The 20,080-nt window shown below is 37.1% G+C and overlaps 2 protein-coding genes and 1 long non-coding RNA gene across 4 annotated transcripts; 2 read left to right on the top strand and 1 right to left on the bottom strand.

Moving 5' to 3' along the window:
- Positions 1-4,693: 4,693 nt before the first annotated feature.
- LOC108066812 (ryncolin-4-like) lies at positions 4,694-6,374 on the bottom strand. Of its 2 annotated transcripts, none has more exons than XM_017155496.3 (3): positions 6,233-6,374; positions 5,573-6,175; positions 4,694-5,284 (listed from the first exon to the last, which is right to left on the bottom strand). In XM_017155496.3, exons 1-3 carry the CDS (start codon positions 6,361-6,363, stop codon positions 5,149-5,151), a joined length of 870 nt encoding a protein of 289 aa, XP_017010985.2. In that variant the 5' UTR covers positions 6,364-6,374; the 3' UTR covers positions 4,694-5,148. The 2 variants fall into 2 exon arrangements, with proteins under 2 accessions (XP_017010985.2, XP_017010986.2); XM_017155497.3 differs by lacking the exon at positions 4,694-5,284 and adding an exon at positions 5,480-5,504.
- Positions 6,375-11,138: 4,764 nt separating this feature from the next.
- Positions 11,139-11,853, top strand: LOC108066817 (uncharacterized). The gene is made up of 3 exons (XR_001770368.3): positions 11,139-11,352; positions 11,412-11,588; positions 11,641-11,853. It is a non-coding gene; the product is annotated as an uncharacterized lncRNA (long non-coding RNA).
- Positions 11,854-14,926: 3,073 nt separating this feature from the next.
- On the top strand, positions 14,927-15,747 carry LOC108066797 (uncharacterized). The gene is made up of 3 exons (XM_017155482.3): positions 14,927-15,160; positions 15,225-15,401; positions 15,454-15,747. The coding sequence occupies exons 1-3, from the start codon at positions 14,927-14,929 to the stop codon at positions 15,640-15,642; spliced, it is 600 nt and encodes a 199-aa protein (XP_017010971.1). The 3' UTR covers positions 15,643-15,747.
- The last annotated feature ends 4,333 nt before the right edge of the window (positions 15,748-20,080 follow it).

The raw sequence follows: 20,080 nt of genomic DNA, 5'->3' as shown, positions 1-20,080 counted from the left end.
TTATTGTTTATGAAAATCAGAATTAAATTACTTTGCGAATAACAAAAAAATATGAATTTTTTAAAGTTGACATTCTATTACAGATTTTGTGTGAAATAAAAACAAGTAAAGGAGGAGGCTTTAATTTAATTTTACAATGTTTAATATTATTTAAAAACTAATAATTCTACAAGTTTTAAGGAATTGCTTTTTAAAAGATTTTGTATTTTCAAAACCAGAAAGTTTTATTCTAACTAAATTAAAGTTTAATGTTCTTAAAGTGTTCTTATACAAGCTTCTTTTGCAGTGCTTACAAATCAACATTTTTATATTCTTTTATTTATTTTCACATGTTGAGCGTGTGAATTACTTTTGATTTGTTTGGCTCGCCGCTCCCGTTGCGGATGTGTCCGTGCCTCAGTTCCCCTGGGTAATTCCCTCGTTCGGCAGGCTTCTCTATTTGGCTCTGGTTTTTTGTTTCTTTGATTAACCCAACCGGCGACATAATTCAGACGGAGATTCGTTCGTTTATGGCAGTTGGCTTATTTGGTTAGCCAGCATTAAATGCAATTTATGTGGTCTAGTGAATCATGGCGGAGGGTGTGGCGGTCACTTAGCATAGAATGGTTATATGGCTATGGTTCCATCCCAGAGCTGTGATGGATTTCCTTTCACAAGTCAATTATCGGGGGCTGGCAAATGCCAAATTGACGCTGAGCTAACACAGATGGAATGCCCAGAGATCTGGGTGCTTTAAATAGAACTCCTCGAGTGTCCGGCTGTCATAATCACAATGTTCACGGCTATTCAATCACCGACTGAATACGTATCGAAAGGCAGCGTTGTGCGGTAATAATTGCCCAAGAATTTCATATACAATGTACAACATATTCGCAGCTCGGCTGACCATGTTGTAATCCAAATATAATTTTTAGCCACTGCCTTGTTACTGTTTTTTTTCAGTTTTTTGCTATTTCAATTAAAAGCCAACGCCAAACGGCAAATGGCAACAGGTACAGTAAACAATGGGTGCTATGGGCCGGGTGAAGGGGAAGGCTTCGGCTGTTTGGCTGTTTGGAGCATGCCAAGCAGGTCGTTGTTTTAATAATCATTACAAATTGCTTTTGGCGTAGCGGACCAACGAACGACCTTGCTACATTAAAAACGGAAAATAAATAAAACAAAAGTAGAAAAAAAACGTTGCTTGGGAGAAAATGGCTAGGCAAATACATATGTACGTTTGTTTTTTTTGGCAAGAAATTGAGAAATTTGCAGCCACTCCAAATTTGCTAATTGAAATCAAGGTTGGATAAGCAGGGATTTGGCTTTTAAATTCTGATTTTAAACAGTGTTTTATGCACAATTATTTGGCTGCTCATCGCGCTGAAATAACAATAATATTAAAAATAATAATAATGAATTGTTTGGGCGCCTTTGTTTTAGCCATGTTGTACAAACAATTTCCGCATCGCTGTTGTTTGTTTTGGCTTCTTGGTGCGATTTAAATCGCCAGCGTTAATTCGTGCTGACACACAAAGAAAAAGAGCTGGCTAAAAATAATGGCAAATTCTTGATCTCGCCTCTCAAGTGACTTGGCTCGAATAGTGTGGGCTGACGGCGCTCAACGTGGCGTATGATTGATAAGCGAATGGTTCTGCCCCTTGACTGGATTAAGCATACGTCATGGTGGCCGCCCTTTGCTCGATCAATGCCAATCGATCAGGGAAAGTCCTTCGCAGAACGGAACTATGATTCAGCAGCGAGGCGGCTGTGACGTAACCCGAATTATAGCAAATTCATTAACCTGATACAAAAAGCAGGTGTCAACGACTCGAAGAAACCAAAAGTTAAGGTCGCTGCTGCAACCTTCAGACTGTAATTTCACAAGATTGTGACTCTTTTTGGCATGCAGGAGACGCTGTGCAGTTTAAGAGCTTTTTAACGCCCGGCGAACACTCGGGCATGCAGAAACCAATCGGATTCAATACCCGAAAGAAAAAACAGAAAAACCAAAAACCGAAACACGAACTCGAAATCAAAATCAAAACAGTGGGAAAAGGTTTCGCTCTGGGTGTGTTAATTGAACCGCTGGCAATTTCCGCATACGCAGCCTTGAGCCCTGGGAAACTGTTCAACAAACCCATTTGGCCACTTGATGTAAGGCAATTTTCGGTCATAATTTGGCACTCAATCCGTTTGAGGCGTTAACAATTATGTTAAGAACTTGCTGGCGATGACGCGGTCCAAATCTGAAAGTGACCGAAAATAGCTGCCCTGAGTGTGGCCAATTTTATGCTAATTGCCATAGCGGTAATTGCTTTAAAATACATGAGAACGTCCATAACTGAAGTTTCTATTATTTAAACAAAGGTTTCCCGAAAATACTAATTTTATAAACTTAACGAAAATATATATACATACAAATGTTTTATTGGTATTAATTGTTTTAAAATAAAGTTAAAATAAAATAACAAAATAATACTAAGATTAAGATAATAAGTTATGTGTTTAATAAAATAAAAAAATTAATAATAAAAAGTACTAATATAAATAATTCAAAATTAACATAAAACTAATAGAACGAAATAATACTAAGATTGAGGTTTATTTTATGCGTTTAATAAAATAAATAAATAATAAAAATCAAAGTCTTTCATAATTAACATTAAATATTTTTTATTTTATTCTAATATATGAAAATTAAGATAATAAGTTATGCGTTTAATAAAAAGGATGAAATTATTTAAGAATTCAAATCAAAATAAATTTACACTTAACATAATTAACTTTACGGGAAACAATACTTTGAAATTGTAAAAATGTTCCCATAAATGCCTAAATCGTCTGGTTTTGAATATAACAAATTTGATTTTTCAACGGCCTTGCCCGGGGCGAGCAGATTTTTTTACGTCGGTGACTCAGAAGAAGACTTTTCACATGTCAACGAACAAAATGCTGAAATACGATGGCTATCGCAGGGCCTCGGATCGGGGGAGAGATGTGGAGTCTGCTAGCTGGCTTGTTCGATGATATCAGAAACATGCGCCATTCATTTCACACGGTTGCAACGTGCCGAGGTGCAGGTACAAACTGCATCTGTGACTATATCGCCCAGGGAATCGGCAACACGCTGACTTGCAACACGGCCAACAAGGTGTAATTAACTGCCAGACCCAACTGGAGGCAAGAGTCGAAGTCGAGAGTCGGAGGCGCCATTAGAAGGAAGCCGGCAAGTGGCACAATTCCCTAATCGCAACTGGCAACTTGCACTTTTGTTGGCCAGCCATTAGAAATGGAGCCGAGAAGTGCAGCACAAGAACTAAAACCAGAACCTAAGCCACAAGGAGAACACTCCAGTTCTTGGAGCTCCGGCACGACAATTCCGAAGAGTAATTGCGCACATAATTCATGGCTCAAGGCCATGTTGTAGCAAATGAATTTCGTTTTCAGCACCTCGCTCGAAGGATGGGTTCCCCCATCGCAAGACGGGCTTCTTTGTCCGGAAGATGGATGGTCTCGGCTTCGCGGCTGCTGTTCTGTGATAGCCGCGTTATGGCAGCTTATTAATCAAGTGGCTAGGCGAAATTAGCACAAGCAACTGAAACCGAAAGCTAAAGCCAAGAGACTCAGACAACCAGTCAGCGGAGAATGCCGTTTGCAATAGGCGATGTAAGTTTAATTATAATAAATGTCAGCTTTAAATATGCAATTAAGGCAAATGTTCTATAGAATGTTGCCAGAGATGGGGGCATTTAATTAAGAGCGAACTCGATGTGCGGATCCAGCCAGAGACACTTGTAAATTAAATTAAATTTCTCAGGCCATAAAATAAATTGTAGTTTTATCCGCTGCAAATTAAGCAATATTTTACTTAAATATAAAAGTAATGAGCAGTTTATATAAAAAAGTAAATATTTTTGATCATCACTTAAATTAATAATTAGGTAAAATTGTTAAGTATGACGCCTTACTTTATTACAGAAGCTTTAGCATTCCTATCTGATTTCGTGTCAGAACTTAAACCCATAATATTCTCTGAATGAAAAACTTAGATTCAGTTTTTATTTAGCTTAATAAATCACCTGCCTATAAATAAGTCAAACTTAATGGAATAACCTAACTCGAGTGGCAGAAAGCACCGGCGATAACGCGCCACAATCACTCACTCAACTATTTTTAGAGCTGCGATTTGAGAGGGGGGCAGGGCGGGGAATTCCCAATCATAATTCTCGGACCAAAGGGTTCGGGATCAGGCTAACGCCAGAGTTCCTGGCCCCGTTGACGCTGCATATTTATCGCCTGCTACTTGTAATTGCCACAAATTGTATGACGTTTTTATGCCATTTGCCTGCTGAGGCATGAATAATTGATTTACACGCTGTTTGTGTATTTGCCCTGGCATTCTCGTAAATTTATTCGCCAGTAGCCAGTAGCAAGTAGCCATCCTTATCGTTTTCGCTTTCTGGCCTCCAAGTGGGCCCATTAATCAGAAGCCCCCCACATATGGGCTACGAGTATGCATATATCATAGGCAGGCGCCCACGCTCTCCTTCGTGGGGATGCACTCTAATGGTTATGCCAATGTCCGACATAAATCATCCGAGTCGAACTGGAAGATAGGTTGGAATATACTATAGGTATACTCGCCTCACTCCCCCGATTTCGATGGCAATCGCGACACGCGTTGAAACTGCAATTAGCACAATCTCCCGCCTTAATCTTAGAACATTAATTAGTTTATTTAAAGCGACTTGAAGTTGAGTTGATCTCAGCGTCTATTGCTTGGACGACAACTTAATTGCGGTAATTATGCATTAGCTCACATCGGAATGATACGGGTATTGCTGCTCAAGAGATGACCTTGTCGCCATGCTTATCGAGCGGCGATCTATTTGCACACTGGGGGTGGTGTTAGGACAGACTTGGGTGGGGTGATCGGAATCGGTAAACAGTAACTACTACTCGCTTTCATAAATATCGGTATTTGCCTTTGACAGTTGATATGTAATAATTTGCTTATTCGTAAGAAAACATTTTGAATTAAAAACATTTTGTTTTGGTAATTCCAAATTTAAATTTTCCGAGGCTAACATACAAATGTGAATATTATATTTCACTTCCTCCAACTATTTCAGCATGGAACCCGGCTTCGTTTCAGGATAGTCCACACTAAAAACATTTATATGAAAACACTTTTGGACGTATCATCATTACAGCACGTTTCAAAGAGTTGTAATATCCATTAAATGTTTTCCAGCATATACCCTTTGCGTATGTATCATCGCCATATTGGCCAGCTAAATTGCTAGAAAAGAAAAACTCGGTATTAATGTAAATTTCAAAATTGTTTATTTAAGTTAGGGAATCAAATTTTCTAGATCGATAATTATCGATAATTATGAAAAGGTAAATAATGATAGATTATATTATTATTATAATATTATAGGTGAACATTTCATCATTACAAACTATCTCTTCTTTAAATAATAACCAAATTTATAACCTGAAAATATGTTCATTTTGACCTAATAATTAAGACTTTTAAAACAATTTTTACACTTTAATGTTTGATTATATATAATGGAGTACCTACCTATCGTGGCATTTGTAGTACCACCAAGCGCCTGTAAATGCTTCAGCACAATTTCTATTGGGATCCAGGTCGTTTTTCCGATCTTTAGTGCTAAACATCATGCCCACATGTATAGAAAGTGAATCGCCTGCGTCCCCAGAAGGTGTTCCCGCGGACTCCAAGGTATAATTGTTGCTCTCTGGGCCAATTTTAAAGTTATCGTACAGCTCGTAGGCCTGCTCCCCCTGCTGAGTTTCCATAAGAACCAGCAATTCTTGTTGGTGAGAAGACGTCATAGCGTACAGTTTGTCCAGACCCAGGAAGAGCTCATTACTCAGTTGGCCGAAACCTTCCTTGTAGTCCTTCCATTCTCGATAAAAGTTCTCGCTTCCATCACTTCGTCGCAAAAGTACTGTCCAACCACCTCCCATGCTGAACTGATCGCAGGCCACTTGAAAGGGGGTTTCACTGTGCTCAGGCACATGGATTGTGCTAATTCGACGATTCTGTCCTCTCCTCAATGCCTCATAACAGTTTGCGGGCAAGGGATCGACATTATTAAGAAGCGTGTCCAGTTTTCTATCCAAGTCTTCCAAAAGATTTGCTTGGCGCTCTTGTTCCTCACTGACAGTTCCAAACGATTTTGAAAACGGTAATCAGATTTTTTCGTTAAATACATACCGTAGAGGATACACCTGCGAATCTATCGATTCAACATTGTTGCATATCGAGGAAAGAGTACACACGTCTCTTCCATCTTGGATGGCAAAAGTTTTTAAAATAAACAGTGAAAATAGTATTCCCAATAACATCGTACGCAGAGGTTTACAAAGACTAAACAATATTTTCAACAATACCTCCATATATATACCCCTAGGTTATATGACGTTTGACATTCGTCAAAGATAACTTCCTTTCAATTCGTCTTCATAAATTAAAACAAGAGAGAACGCTATAGTCGGGTGCCCCGACTATCAGATACCCGTTACTCAGCTAAAGGAAGTGCGAAGGAGGAGATAAAAACTTTGATCCGCCGTAACTTTTTAACGAATGGTCCGATTTAAAAAATTTCTTCTACATTTCGATAGGTATTGATAAACACCACAAAACTGCATTTTTACTTTTCCGAAATATTGAAATTTTTAAAATCGTATATTAGCGATTGTGGGCGTTAGAGGGGGCGTGGCACCCTTTTGAAACAAACTTGTGCTGCGTAGGAACTCCTAGAATCTGCATGCAAAATGTCAATCTTCTAGCTTTTATAGTTTCCGAGATCTCAGCGTTCATACAGACAGACAGACGGACAGACAGACGGACAGACGGACAGACGGACAGACGGACAGACGGACATGGCTAGATCGACTCGGCTAGTGATCCTGATCAAGAATATATATAGTTTATAGGGTCGGAAACGCTTCCTTCTACCTGTTACATACTTTTGCACGAATCTAGTATACCCTTTTACTCTACGAGTAACGGGTATAAACATTGCCAAGATACAATTTTCTGGAATTTTTCTTTATGTCTGGTTTGTAGCTATTTGCAAGGAAATAATATATATTAATATTTACAACCCCATATCTTATCACAAAGACGTATCATACTTTACAGATAAAATAAAGTTCAATAATATTTTTTGTATTACATATCAATTCGACATGAAATATATGTATATATTAGATTGTCGTTACACTTAATTAAAAGCGTGACATCTGTATCTACGGTAAACTCATTGACTTCGTAGATAGGCCAATATGAATCAGAATTCTGACAAAATTTTATAAAGCGTATTTTTTATACCCGTTTAGAGTACCTACAAGGGTATATTTTATTCCTGCAAAAGTATGGAACAAGGTACAAGGAAGCGTTACCACATTGCTATGGTTTAGTATGGTTAACTATGGTTTACTCTATTTTAAAATATTTTCCCCTGTTCAGATATCTTTCTCCAACACTCATTCCCGATTCTCTTTCTTAAACTAGTATCACGCGATCAGCAGCATATTCTTAGCCCAATCTGCATACTGGTAGCTAAATCTGATCTATAACGCATACTAAGCCTGACTAACTACACATATATAAGGTGTAAGTCCGACTAAGCCGCCATATGAGTATGCAAATGCTGCGGCTGTCCTTGAATAATCATCGTTGAGACATCTGATACAATACAAACCGTCTTATGATCGGAGACAAAATGTTGTATTTTATGACATCCAGCAGCCGAAAATAATTTGGCTGGGTTCTGTTGTAACCTGTTTTCGGAATTTATTCACAATTCGGCTTGCGTCAAGGGGAGAATCGGACGTATCTAACATCGGGTCGTGATATCAATCTTTATAGTTCATATATAAAGTTAGTTGGCCCGCCCGCAGAAAGAAACCGAAATGCTGAACTAGCCCCAACTCTTGATTTCTACGGATCCCGGTCCCAGCCTCAACATCATCATCATCATCTTGGGATCGGTTCGGTTGAAATTAATTCTTTTAATGCCATCCGGCGGCGTGTGTAGTTGGCAACTGAAAATAAAAGTGATTCGCTTTCGGCTTTAATCTGTATGTGTAGTTTTATATTTGTTTTTACTATTCCTTTGGCACTACCATATCATCGGCTTAAACTCGTTTTGCGGCTGTGATGAATGCCCATCTGTTGCCGCTTTAATTGTTATTAATCTGTTACTCTTTAATGGCATAATTAAATAAAAATAAAACGCCAATATGTAAAGCAGGCCCACGCCTCCTATTTTTCTGGTCGCTTGAGTTGAGGCGCAGACATGCTCATAAGCACTGTCCATCAAAAGCGCAATCTACATACAATGATCGATCTACAAATCGGAACCATGAGAGGTGGGCGTGGGCATACTGAACCTAGTTTGCTGAAACAAAAGAAATATTTTGGAAATTTAATTCGGTTCAAGTAGAATACAGGAACACACTTGGTGGCTGTTTTTTTTAATAAACGTATTAATTTAACTGAAAGATATTTATTATTAATGAATAAAAAAAGTTTTTGAGTTATAAATATTTTTAAACTTTTTTTAGATTTAAATTTTATGGGGTAAAAACGAAATTTACATTTTTGGAGGCACCCTTTATTATACTCTATCCCATATTAATTAATGTTTTGTTTCCAAATTGCTGTAATTTATGATTTCCGAAATGCTGTGCTAGCCAATAAATTAACTTTAACTCTACGAAAATATATTGGATGCAAAGCAATTAGTGTGATTTCCTATTTGGTTAATTTGCAGAAAATTAAAACGGGTGTGCTGTGGCATTTTGGCATTTGATTCTGTTTATTTGTTTGCGGGGCTTGTGCCAAATCGAGCAGAAACCACAAATGGCAAAATGGCAGCAAACACAAAACGGAAGATTAATGAAACTCGAGTACGCAGAAATCGGCGAATCTGCGGCTATATGGCAAATCCAATGTTAATGGCGCTTTAACCCGCCCAAACCGTTGTCAAAAATGGCTCGATTCTCTTGCAGTTTGGTTTTTGGCCGAACTTTTACTTCCGCCAGCGAAGAAACATTCATCTTTTGTATGTTTTTCTGAATGGTTTAATTGATTTTCTGCACAACGCACTTGAGGCGACATTAATTGCTCGTCGTAGGCCCGAACAAGTAGCTTTTAATGTCTGTGAAAATATGTAGTGTATTTTTGGCCGTAAATTGCTGGCTAGTGAAACAAGAGATTTAAATAACGCATAATTGAACAAAGGAGCCAACAAAGAACGTGTGGCTCCAAATGGATTCGTTGCCCAGGGCAAAGTTAGAACGCCATGTTAATTGAATTAACCAAATGTATTATGCTGCATTTAGCAAAATTAATTTCCATAAATGCTCAATCGATCATTATTATCATTAAACGATTCTGTGCGAGTGAATTTCACTTTTTGGTTTCACTTTTATTGTTATCTGCAAAACGTGTTTCGGCCTTATGACATAATACTCCGTCTAGTGAGTGGTTACCCTAACCCAACCCCCATACATACGTATATCCGGTTAAGTTCTAGCCGGAGTCGAATGAAACAGTTGAGAATTTTCAACCGAAAAACAAAAAAAACAACACTTATAATTATTAAGTTTTATGCCAGCTGCCAGAGTGCTCAGTGTTTTATTTATTCCACGGGGGGTAAACTAGTTTTTCGTGAAATATGAAATGTTCGTAAAACAAATGACAAAATATCCACAGTTTAGTAGGTGCTAAATGTACAGGCGACTGGCTTTCTGGGAGCGGCTTTATCAATCTAAAAAAGCTGTCTCTGCTTAATATCTTATTTTATTGCCTTGTTGTGGGTTCAAAAGTTCGAGCTCTAACACGAGCCACAAACATTTTCAGAGTTCAACAAACGATGAGCTAGAAAAAATCACTCGACCAACCTTATTTGTTCAAGTCTTAGCTATCCATTTGATCTACTCGAGTGTTTGCTTTGCTCTATTTGAGTATTTGTAAATATATATTTAATCCGCTAAATGCCTAAATATATTCGTTGTTTTTTTTCTGCACTCTGTAAACTGGTTCGTTTAAATTCGAGAATTTGCATATTGTATTTAACATTTACCGTTATGCATTCATAATGAAATAAATCGGGAGAAATTGAAAAAAAAGACACTGGCAAATTCTCTTAACTGAAAACGAAAACAAGTTAAACCAGAACAAGTCAATTAATATCGATATATACATTCATATGTAGATCTCTAGCCGAAAAAAAGTTGATTAAAATTTGATCGCGACTTGGCAACCGCGAGTGCAATATAACCAGATCGAACATTTTTGTAAATATATGTATACTTTGTATAGGTACCCCTATAAAATGTGGCTTTCTGTTCTTTTTTAAAGGAATTTCCACTGACTAGCAATGCCAAGTGATGACCTTGCGGTTCCGTTGTTTCTGCACTGAAACAAATTACATTAGTTTTTATTTTAATATTTTAAATAGGCTTCGCGCTTATAAACCAACTTTGATGAAATCTAAAAATTAGTGGCGTGTGATAGAGCTCAAACTTTTGAACTCAAAAGAAGGTTATAAAATAAGATATTAAACAAAAAAGATTGAAAAGCAGCTCTCAGAAGGCCAGTTATGTGCTAAATTAGCACATAATAAACAGTGGAAGTTTTGTTGTATCATTTAATTTACAAAAATGATTTATTTTATTTTCTATTTTATTTTATGTTGAAACAATGAACTTCATACTGTCAAAAAATTAATCTCTCTAAATTTTAGAAATGTTCTTCTATGACGTTTTTTTTGTAAAAAATGTATTCTGAAATGTATTTCAGAACAAATTTACTTTATTCAGTAAATTTCATTTATTTGAACAAAATGTTCTTTACCAATATTAAATTTATTTAATTTAAAGAAAAAAAAGGCACTAACATTCACTCTTTTTGAGTGAATTAGAAAAATTTGTGTCACTTTTTTTCAAAGTTTAATACTGGAACTGAGCGTGCAAAGGTACTTGCGATTAAATTTGTGATAAGGGATATTGTTATGTTAATCCGTAATTACCTTTAATTGCTATGACTATTTTATATAAATTGCCGGTGCGATCTGCTGGAAGGCAACAATGTATACAATATTGCTGATTCTCTTCTTGGCCGTCTCTGGAAATCGAGCCACGGATTACGTCCTGGATCTTGAGGAGCTTTTTTCGCCATGTGTCGACGGCCCAGTTGGATCAATTCCTTTCGACGAAGCGTTTCACCTCGGCGATTTGCAGTCCGATATAGAATCCGACGGCATTCACGTTTCGGGAAATGTGACAACCATTTGGAATTTTTCGCGTACTGATCGCCTTGCAGTAAACTCAATCCTTCTTTAAATATAGGTATCGTTAGCTTATACCGTTTGTAATTTCAGGGCAGGATAAATGTTTTCCATTATAATCGCGGTACATGGGAACCAACACTATTCAACATAGCTGCGAGGAATTTGTGCACTGCGATTTTTGACAAAAATTCGTACTATTACAAGTGGTGGTTCCAAAACATTGTAAACCAGGAGGAGATAAAAAGGGATTGCATCACAACGAAAGATGTGGGTATATAAGTTTACTATAATTTCTTGACTCGATAGATTGTCGTTTCAGACCGTTTTAGTGCATAATCCATTTGTCGTGAAGCTTGGTTTAGAACATATCGCCGGTCCTCCTCTCCAAGGACGCTATAAGGCTGTGGGCATCTATGAAGTATTCGACGAAAACAACGTACGGCGACCGAAATCATTGTGCTTCGAGGTTAGAGGCCGTGTTGAGAAAATAAATACTTGATGGATTTCTTGAGGATTCTAGCTAAAACAAGTACTTTTTCCAATATTTTTTTTGAAACCAATATACGTCAAGTGCCCGCAATACTAAAACAATATGAATACTTGATATTACAAAAAATATATAAAAAACAAAATACCCGTCACTCAGCTAAAGGGAGTGCGAGGGAGATGGATATATAAAATTTTGATTGCGCATAACTTTTTAATGATTTGAAAAATGTCTTCTACATTTCGTTAGGTATAAATATACACAACATAATGACATTTATACTTCTCGGAAATTTTTAAAGGAGTGGGCGCGGGGCACATTTACAAATCTTTAATGGGCAATTGTGGGCGTTAGAGGGGGCGTGGCGAACGGTTGAAATAAACTTGCGCTGCGTAGGAAGCCCAAGAATATGTGTTGGTAATCCCAACTTTCTAGCTTTTGTAGTTTCCGAGATCTCAGCGTTCATACAGACGGACAGACAGACATGGCTATATCGACTGGGCTAGTGACCCTGATCAAGAATATATACATATATACATGTTTTTGCACGAATACAATATACCCTTTTACTCTACGAGTAACGGGTATAATAAAAAAGGGCCAAAAACGTTTTTTACTCCTTTTTAAAAAAAATTGACACCACACAAACAATTTTAAGTGGGAAGAAGTCGATTTTATTTTGTAAACTGGTGTAATAGGGCATTTATTTTAAAGATCAGATTTGAAAAGCTCCAGCTGGTACATTTTTAATTTAATTTGTGATAATGGATTTTATTATGTTAATCCGTAATTATCTTTAATTACTTTCCATATGAGCTTTAAATATAAATGGATCGAAAGATCTGCTAAAAGGAAAAATGTATTCAATTTCGCTGATTCTCTTCTTGACTGTCCCCGGAAATCGAGCTTCGGATTACCTTCTGGAGCTAGAAGAGCTATATTCGCCATGCGTCAACGGCCCAGTTGGATCAATTCGTATCGACGAAGCGTTTTACGTCGGCGATTTACAGACCGACATAGAATCCGACGGCATTCACGTTTCTGGAAATGTGACAACCATTTGGAATTTTTCGCGCACCGATCGCCTTACAGTAAATGCATTCCTTCTTTAAATATATCGTTAACTTATACCGACTGTACTTTCAGGCCAGGATAAATGTTTTCCATTATAACCGCGGTACATGGGAAGTATACATGGGAAGTATACATGGGAAGTATCCTATAAAGTATACATATTCTTCGTTCACTCAAAAAATTTTTTTTCCTAAATTTTAGAAAATCGCCATAAAATGAAATTTTTTCTTAATTTTAGAAAATTTTCTGAATTTTAGAAATTGTTTTCTTGAATCTAGGAAAAAAGACCATAAAAACAGAATTATATGAAAAACCTTTCTAAAATTCAGAAAAATGATTTTTTTTCTTAAATCAATGGTGTTTTTTCCTAGTTTGCTCTCCAAAAGTTTTCTTAAATTAATGGCGATTTCGCCATTAAATTAAGAAAAAATGTACTTCAGCCCTTCCTAGAATCTAGAAAGTCGCCATAAAAAATACGATAAATTTTTCTAAATTTTAAGAATTTTTCTGATTTAAAAAAAAATTTTTTTCTTGAAAACAGAAAAGTAGAATTAGAAAATCACCATAGATTTAAGAAAAACTTTTTGTATTTCTTTTATGCTTCTCATTCTTTCTTCGAAACGAAAAAGAAGAAGACAGGGGGTTAGTCGGCGGCGCGTTGCGACGACAGTTTTTGGCGTATGTATGTATATGTTTATGTGTGTTTGTGCGTATGATCGAGAATTTTCTTGTGCGTAGCTGTAACTTTTATTGCGTTGTTGTTTTGGAAATGCAGTCTCTCGCGAGAGAGTTGCTTGCGTTGCGCTGCATTTTGAACCCTTGTGCTCAGTTTTGGATGAGCATTCAAAGTAATAAGTTTGTGTTGAGCCTATTTAAGAAAGTTAAAGTGCGATCCCTCTAAGAGTCAATTAATAGGTAAGCAATTTAAATAAATTTAAATATAAATTTGGTAAGTGTGTGAAAATTTATGGTAAGCAAATGGCATACTATTGCAGGCCGCAAATACCATCCTTCTCTAATATTAATTTTTATTTTCGATTGCAGGAATAATTTCAATTTCAGGTATTGTTGATAATTTGGCAGTAAGTAAATTTTAATAATAGGTAATATATTAAATACCTACTTAATATTAATATTAATAATATTTTATCTTTTTTGTTTTCTTTTCTCTTTTTTGTTTAGGAAATATTTATAATGTCATTTTATCTTTTTTTGTTTTCTTTTCTCTTTTTTCTTTAGGAAATATTTATTATCTTATTTTTATCTTTTTTGTTTTGTTTTCCTTTTTTGTTTAGGAAATATTAATAATTTTATTTTCATCTTTTTTATTTTCGTTTTCTTTAGGAAATAAAATAGTAAAATAAATATGTATACATTTTATTAAAATAAAGAAAATTTTCTGAAAATAAAAAAAGTCCTTTCTTATTTTAAGAAAAAAATTATATTTTTAAGAAAAGTACTTTCTGGATTTAAGGAAATTTTTTTCAATTTTATGGCAGTTTTTTTTTGATTTTAGAAAAGTATTTCTGCTTTTCAGAATTTTTGTTCTAAATTTTAGAAAATTCCTTTCTAAAAAATACGGTAGATCGCCATCGACTGAAATTCATGGCGAATTTCTTGATTTAATGGCGATTTCGGGCTGTTTTTTTTTTGAGTGTTGATCTAGCCATGTCCGTTGGTCTATCTGTCTATGGCAGCTGTAGGTCGTCCGATACGGACTTACAAACTTCAAAGAATATAGATTTTTGGGAAAGTTTTATCCAGATAGCTTGAAAACTGACAGACTAGTTTTCGTATAAACGGTCTGAAATTGCATTCAATAGGGCGACGTAGTGTAATGTTGTTAGTTTGTTAGTTAGGCCTTTACACTGGATCAGCTTAACAATTTTGTAGAATTTATACATTTTTTCCATCTGCGTGCAAATAGAACTCGCGTTTTAATATGTGATTAGGTATTTTGCTATGTTAATCCGTAATTACCGTTAATTGCTTTCCATATGAGCTTTTGATATAAAAGGATCGAACGATCTGCTAGAAGGCAAAGATGTTCACCATTTCGTTGATTCTCGTTGTGGCCGTTTCGGGAATGCAAGCCACGGATTACATTCTGGAACTTGAGGAGTTGTATTCGCCATGTACCAACGGCCCAAACGGATCGATTCCTCTCGACGAAGCCTTTAATGTCGAAAATTTTCAATACGAAATAAAACCCAACGGCATTCACGTTTCGGGAAATGTGACAACCGTTTGGAACTTTGTGCGCACCGATCGCTTAGCAGTAAATTCTTTCCTCCTTAAAATCCGTAAAATATTTCGAAGTTTCGTATCGATTTTATTTACAGGGCAGGATGAATGTTTTGAAATATAATCGCGGTTCTTGGGAACCAACAATGTTTAACATAGCTACGTACCAAGTGTGCAATGTGATTTTCGACAAGAATTCCTACTGGTACAAATGGTGGTTCCAATACATTGTGAACCAGGAGGATTTAAAGCAGAATTGCATCACAACGAAAGATGTGTGTATAGTAATTTACCGTTATATCTTGACCAAATGACTTTTTCTTTCAGACCGTTCTGGTGCATAGTCCTTTCGTCGTGAAGCTGGGCCTAGAACGTATCTTCGGTCCGCCCATGCAAGGACGTTATAAGGCGGTTATCATTTTTGAAGTGTTCGATGAAAATAACGTACGGCGACCGCTTTCAACGTGCTTCGAGGTTAGAGGTCGTGTTGAGAAGAAAACGAACGTGTATTCATAAGCATTTTCGTAGTTTTTAAAAAAGCGTTTTTTTGTATTGTTAGTAATTTTATATGTCTTTACGATTCGAATTCTAATGAAACATACAACTTTAATAGGAATTATCTTTCTGAACTTACCTGGAATATATTGTTTAAATGCGACAACTCTATCGTACAATATTGTTGATTTGTATTATTGATCATATTTCTCCGTGTAAAGCTGCAGCGCGATACAATCTGTGTTAACAGGCATAGACAATGTTGATTCCTAATTACCTTTAATTGATTCTAATGATACCAGTAAATGTATAAATCGGATCAATGGTCTGATTAAAATGTGGATAAAATAGCTCAATTTCGTCATTGCCGTGATGGAACTCAGGGCGCTACATTGACTATATGGTGATATATTCGTTTATTTAAAAATGTGTATAAAATAACTTGTTAATTTTGTGGAAAAATGTTAGATTTGTTTTATTTAATGTAAGTATTATCTATGAGATAATTTGGTTTGAATACAGAAGATTTTTTTTTACTTCTTTAATAGCAATCTTCTTTGATAAACAAAAAATTAAATAAAAAATGAAAAATCTTCTATGCAAACACAATTGTTTTTACTGTGTGATGACGCTGCTTCCGTGACGTCACTCGTGATGGCAACAATATTTCATAATCAGAATAGTGTGGGTTTTCCATAACGTTTTACCTGTTCTTCGGCATGCGGGCCGCTCATCTCACCGGATGATTCACTCTGGTGTTTTTTTGGTCCAATTCATATTTATTCCATCAAATAATGATGGGGCTTCTCCAAGGACTTCCCACTCGCTGGAACGCCTAAACAATTCTGGGACTTACGCCGGTCGTTTAAGTTGTTTATGGGCCTGGTCGGAACCAAAGTCTGGACCAGGGCTCGTTTACATTGTTGATGGGATGCCAGCGAGTTGGCGTTTCCCTGGCCGCCTTGTTAACATGATGGGCAGCAGAAAGTGAAACTGAAATCGAAAACTATTTGCGAAAATAGAGCAATAAGTTGGTAAGGCATTGGGTCCTGGTCCAGCCAAGTCCAGTGCAGAGTCCTCATCTGGCCGAGATGCGTTGACCACGATAGCCGGACAGAGTTATTAAGGACTGGTAAGCGTGAGTCTGCCAACTCGGGGACAACGTGGCGCATTATTTTATTTTGGATTTAATGATGGCCCGAACAGAACCCTTGTCGCCGTCTGATTGGAACGACGACGTCCAACAAATTTGAGCCTGTCTCGTGGTCTATTGTCGTGTTTCTTGGTGGATTTCTTGGGGGTGTTGCTGTTGCCATTGCCTTTGCTTGTCGTTGTCTTTGTCGCTGATGTTGCTGCTGTCAGTTGCGTGTTGTCTTGCTGTTGCTGTTGCTTTTGCTGCTGCTGCTGCTGCTGGCTGGTTGATGACGTCGTAGACGGAGGCGTTGCCGCCCAATCACCAAAAGTGATCGCGATTGTGCCGCAAGTCAAAGACCCAAAAAGAAAACGACCAGCGATACATATGCTCCAACAACTAACAAGGTTGCAAACTAAGTTGAAGGTCAGCACGTATGTATCATATGGGTCTACGATACAAACTTACTTATATGTATGTTGTATGTATATCTGTGCGAGTGTGACTGATCGGCGGGGCTCTGCATATCGATATCGGTCGAAGTTGCAGTCGTCGCAGTCTCTTTACATGTAATAAGTAACAAATGCCGCACGACATTCGACAGTTTTATGCCGCGACATTTGGGTGGGCGGGGGTGCTGGAACCGCCTTATCTTGGTAATTGAAGCAGTGGCTTTGTCCATAAATTCCTGGCCAACTACGTGGGCTGTCCGGCCGATGCGGCCGCTTTGGACCTGGTTTACGCAGAACTATGCGGAGCGTAATTAAAAAGCGACAAAAGGAATTCTAATGTGTGTATGACACTGGGTTCCTAAAATGGGAAGAGGCTTTTGCTACAAAATCAGACCCCTTCAATTTTATTTGAACTATTTTTTATTTACCAGCTGGTGTAATTACTTAAAAAACAGTAATATTTATTACAAATTAAATAGTATACACTTTATTTCAAAAAGGTTTTGGGCTTAGCTGCTATTAATATTATTTCATTCATAAATTAACTTTTAGATAAAAATGGTATATTTATGCGTAAGGCTTCTAAATTATTATATACTTATTTTTATGTAAGTATGCACATAGTTTTAATAAATAAAATAAATTTCATTTAGTTTTTATTGGTTCAGCTTAAGCTTGGATTCCCTTTGAAGCCGCTGTGCCATATGGACCTAATGAAGGCTAAGTAAAGCAACCCGCTGGCAGGAAAAGGCCAACAAATCAAGTCCGGAACATTGACAACGACAGCCACTAATGACCAAGTCAAAGTCAGAGCTAGAGCCAGAGCCAAAGTCAAAGTCAAAGCCAGACTCAAAGTCAGAGGCTGTCTAACATCAAACAAATGCAGTTGTTCTTCGTGCCGGACCAGCTGCATGGAAATGGAAATGGAAAATGGGAAATGACAGGGGGAAACGAAGATGGCTACTGCTGATGTGAAATTTACTTGCACTTAAGTGAAAACATTGATTGCCCTGGCATTGGCTTAATTAACCAACTGAAGCCGCCCGGCCGACATTGACAATGAAATGGAAAACTATCAGTGCTATCAGTCCTCCTCCCCAATGCTAATCCTCCTACGGTGGCTCCCCCAGAACACTTTCAGCGATGGAACTCGTTACCCAGGCGCTGGCGAATCCGGCCATCCCAGCCCATCCTATCCGCCTATCGTCACGCATGGATCGCAAATTTATTTGTCAATCAGGCAAAAGTATGAAGCCAGCCGGAGCATAAAATACACATAATTGCATTTGGCCTCCGCCTGCGCCCATCCGCTCAGCTCCCAGGGATTACTGCCTCCGATAAGCCTCGTTCTTTAATCCCAGTCAAACTGCGACTCCAACTCAACTTCAACCTTGCCTGTGAGTTTGAAATGCTCTCGTAATAAATTGAATTCACCTTTTGTGTCCGTTTGTGTTTGCTTTAAAATAACAACGGCAGAAACACAGCCCTTTCCTTGATCCCTACACAATGAAAAATTATTAATCTAAGAAATAATTATTATTTAATGTCTGGAGATACAGGAGAGATTTAAATGCATATATTAAGCTTATACATTTTTCACAAAGAACATTTTACACATACAAGTGAACTGGAAAAATATTTAGGTTCATAAATTGTATAATGCTTTTTAGATCAAATTTTTACCTAATTTTGTATAAGGAATTTAAGATTGTTCGTTTTTTTAAGATCAACTGTTTTTTTCTTCACTCTAATTTATATAAATTTATTCCAAAACTCCCTGCTTTTTTCCTGTATATTCCTAGCCGCAATTCAGACCAATCCCATTTCCATTTCCATTTCCATGACCATCTACATCTACTAGCACTTCTAAGACCCACACACGCATGTAGCGCTGGCCAACAATTGGCATAAATATCACTTTGCTCCCTTGAGCGTGTGGCAGAAGGTAGGAGGTGGGAGATCGGAGGATTGAGGAAGGGGCTTCAAGTTGGCTAGATGGAGACCCACGTCCAAGTTTAGAACCCTTTGCCCAGCCCAAAGTAGCTGCAGATGGAATGGAGCCGAGGAAACGGCAGCAGCGGCAGCTTGATAAATTTTATACAAGTTATTCTAACATTTTTACTATTCGCCGGCCGACACCCGAGCAGGGCCCTTGGCCACTCCGTGATTGAGTTAACTTCATTTGCTTGACTTGGCCAAGACAAGACACGTGCTGCCTGCTTGGCCTTCCCCTCCCTTCCTTCCCACCCTCCCGCCTGTGGAATTTATTGTATGGCTCCTTAGCCAAACATGTCAGTTATGTTTGCGAAAGTACATATCATCAGAGGCACTGGACATGCGTGTAGGTTTCCAGCTAAGATCCAGCCTCCAAGGCGACGTGGATCAGTGATGTTGAAGTGCGCTTTTTTCTCAGCAGTAAAATAGAAAGAAATTGGTTTTAATTTGTTAACAAATTCTGAAATTAAATAAATTTGTATAAGTTTTATTAATCTCTTTTCTGCAAAATGCTTTATATTTTAAAAGCAAAAGCAAATTTCTTTTAGGAATTTATTTGGTGTAAAAGTGTTATATAATCTATTTTAAAATATTTAATATTCCGGGTTATTACTTAGTTTTAGTTTACATTGAAAATTATTTTTAAAAATTAAGAAAAGTTATAAAATGGTATCGAAAAACCAACAAAAGGTATTTTAAGTATAGCTTAAAGATTAAATTAGATCTAAATTATACGATATTTATTAAAATTTTTGGCATCACTGTCCAGAACGTAGTAAAAGAAAATCCCTTGGAACTGAAAAAAAATAATTGAAGAGGAAAAAAGGAATTGAAGGTGGACCAGGATGAAATGGAAGAGCGGTGGAATTCCGGGGCAAAG

The sequence above is a fragment of the Drosophila takahashii genome, chromosome 2R (assembly GCF_030179915.1).
Source record: "Drosophila takahashii strain IR98-3 E-12201 chromosome 2R, DtakHiC1v2, whole genome shotgun sequence".
Classification (NCBI taxonomy): domain Eukaryota; kingdom Metazoa; phylum Arthropoda; class Insecta; order Diptera; family Drosophilidae; genus Drosophila; species Drosophila takahashii.
Note: the sequence above shows the minus strand (reverse complement) of the source record. Positions and strands in the feature narration are given on the sequence as shown.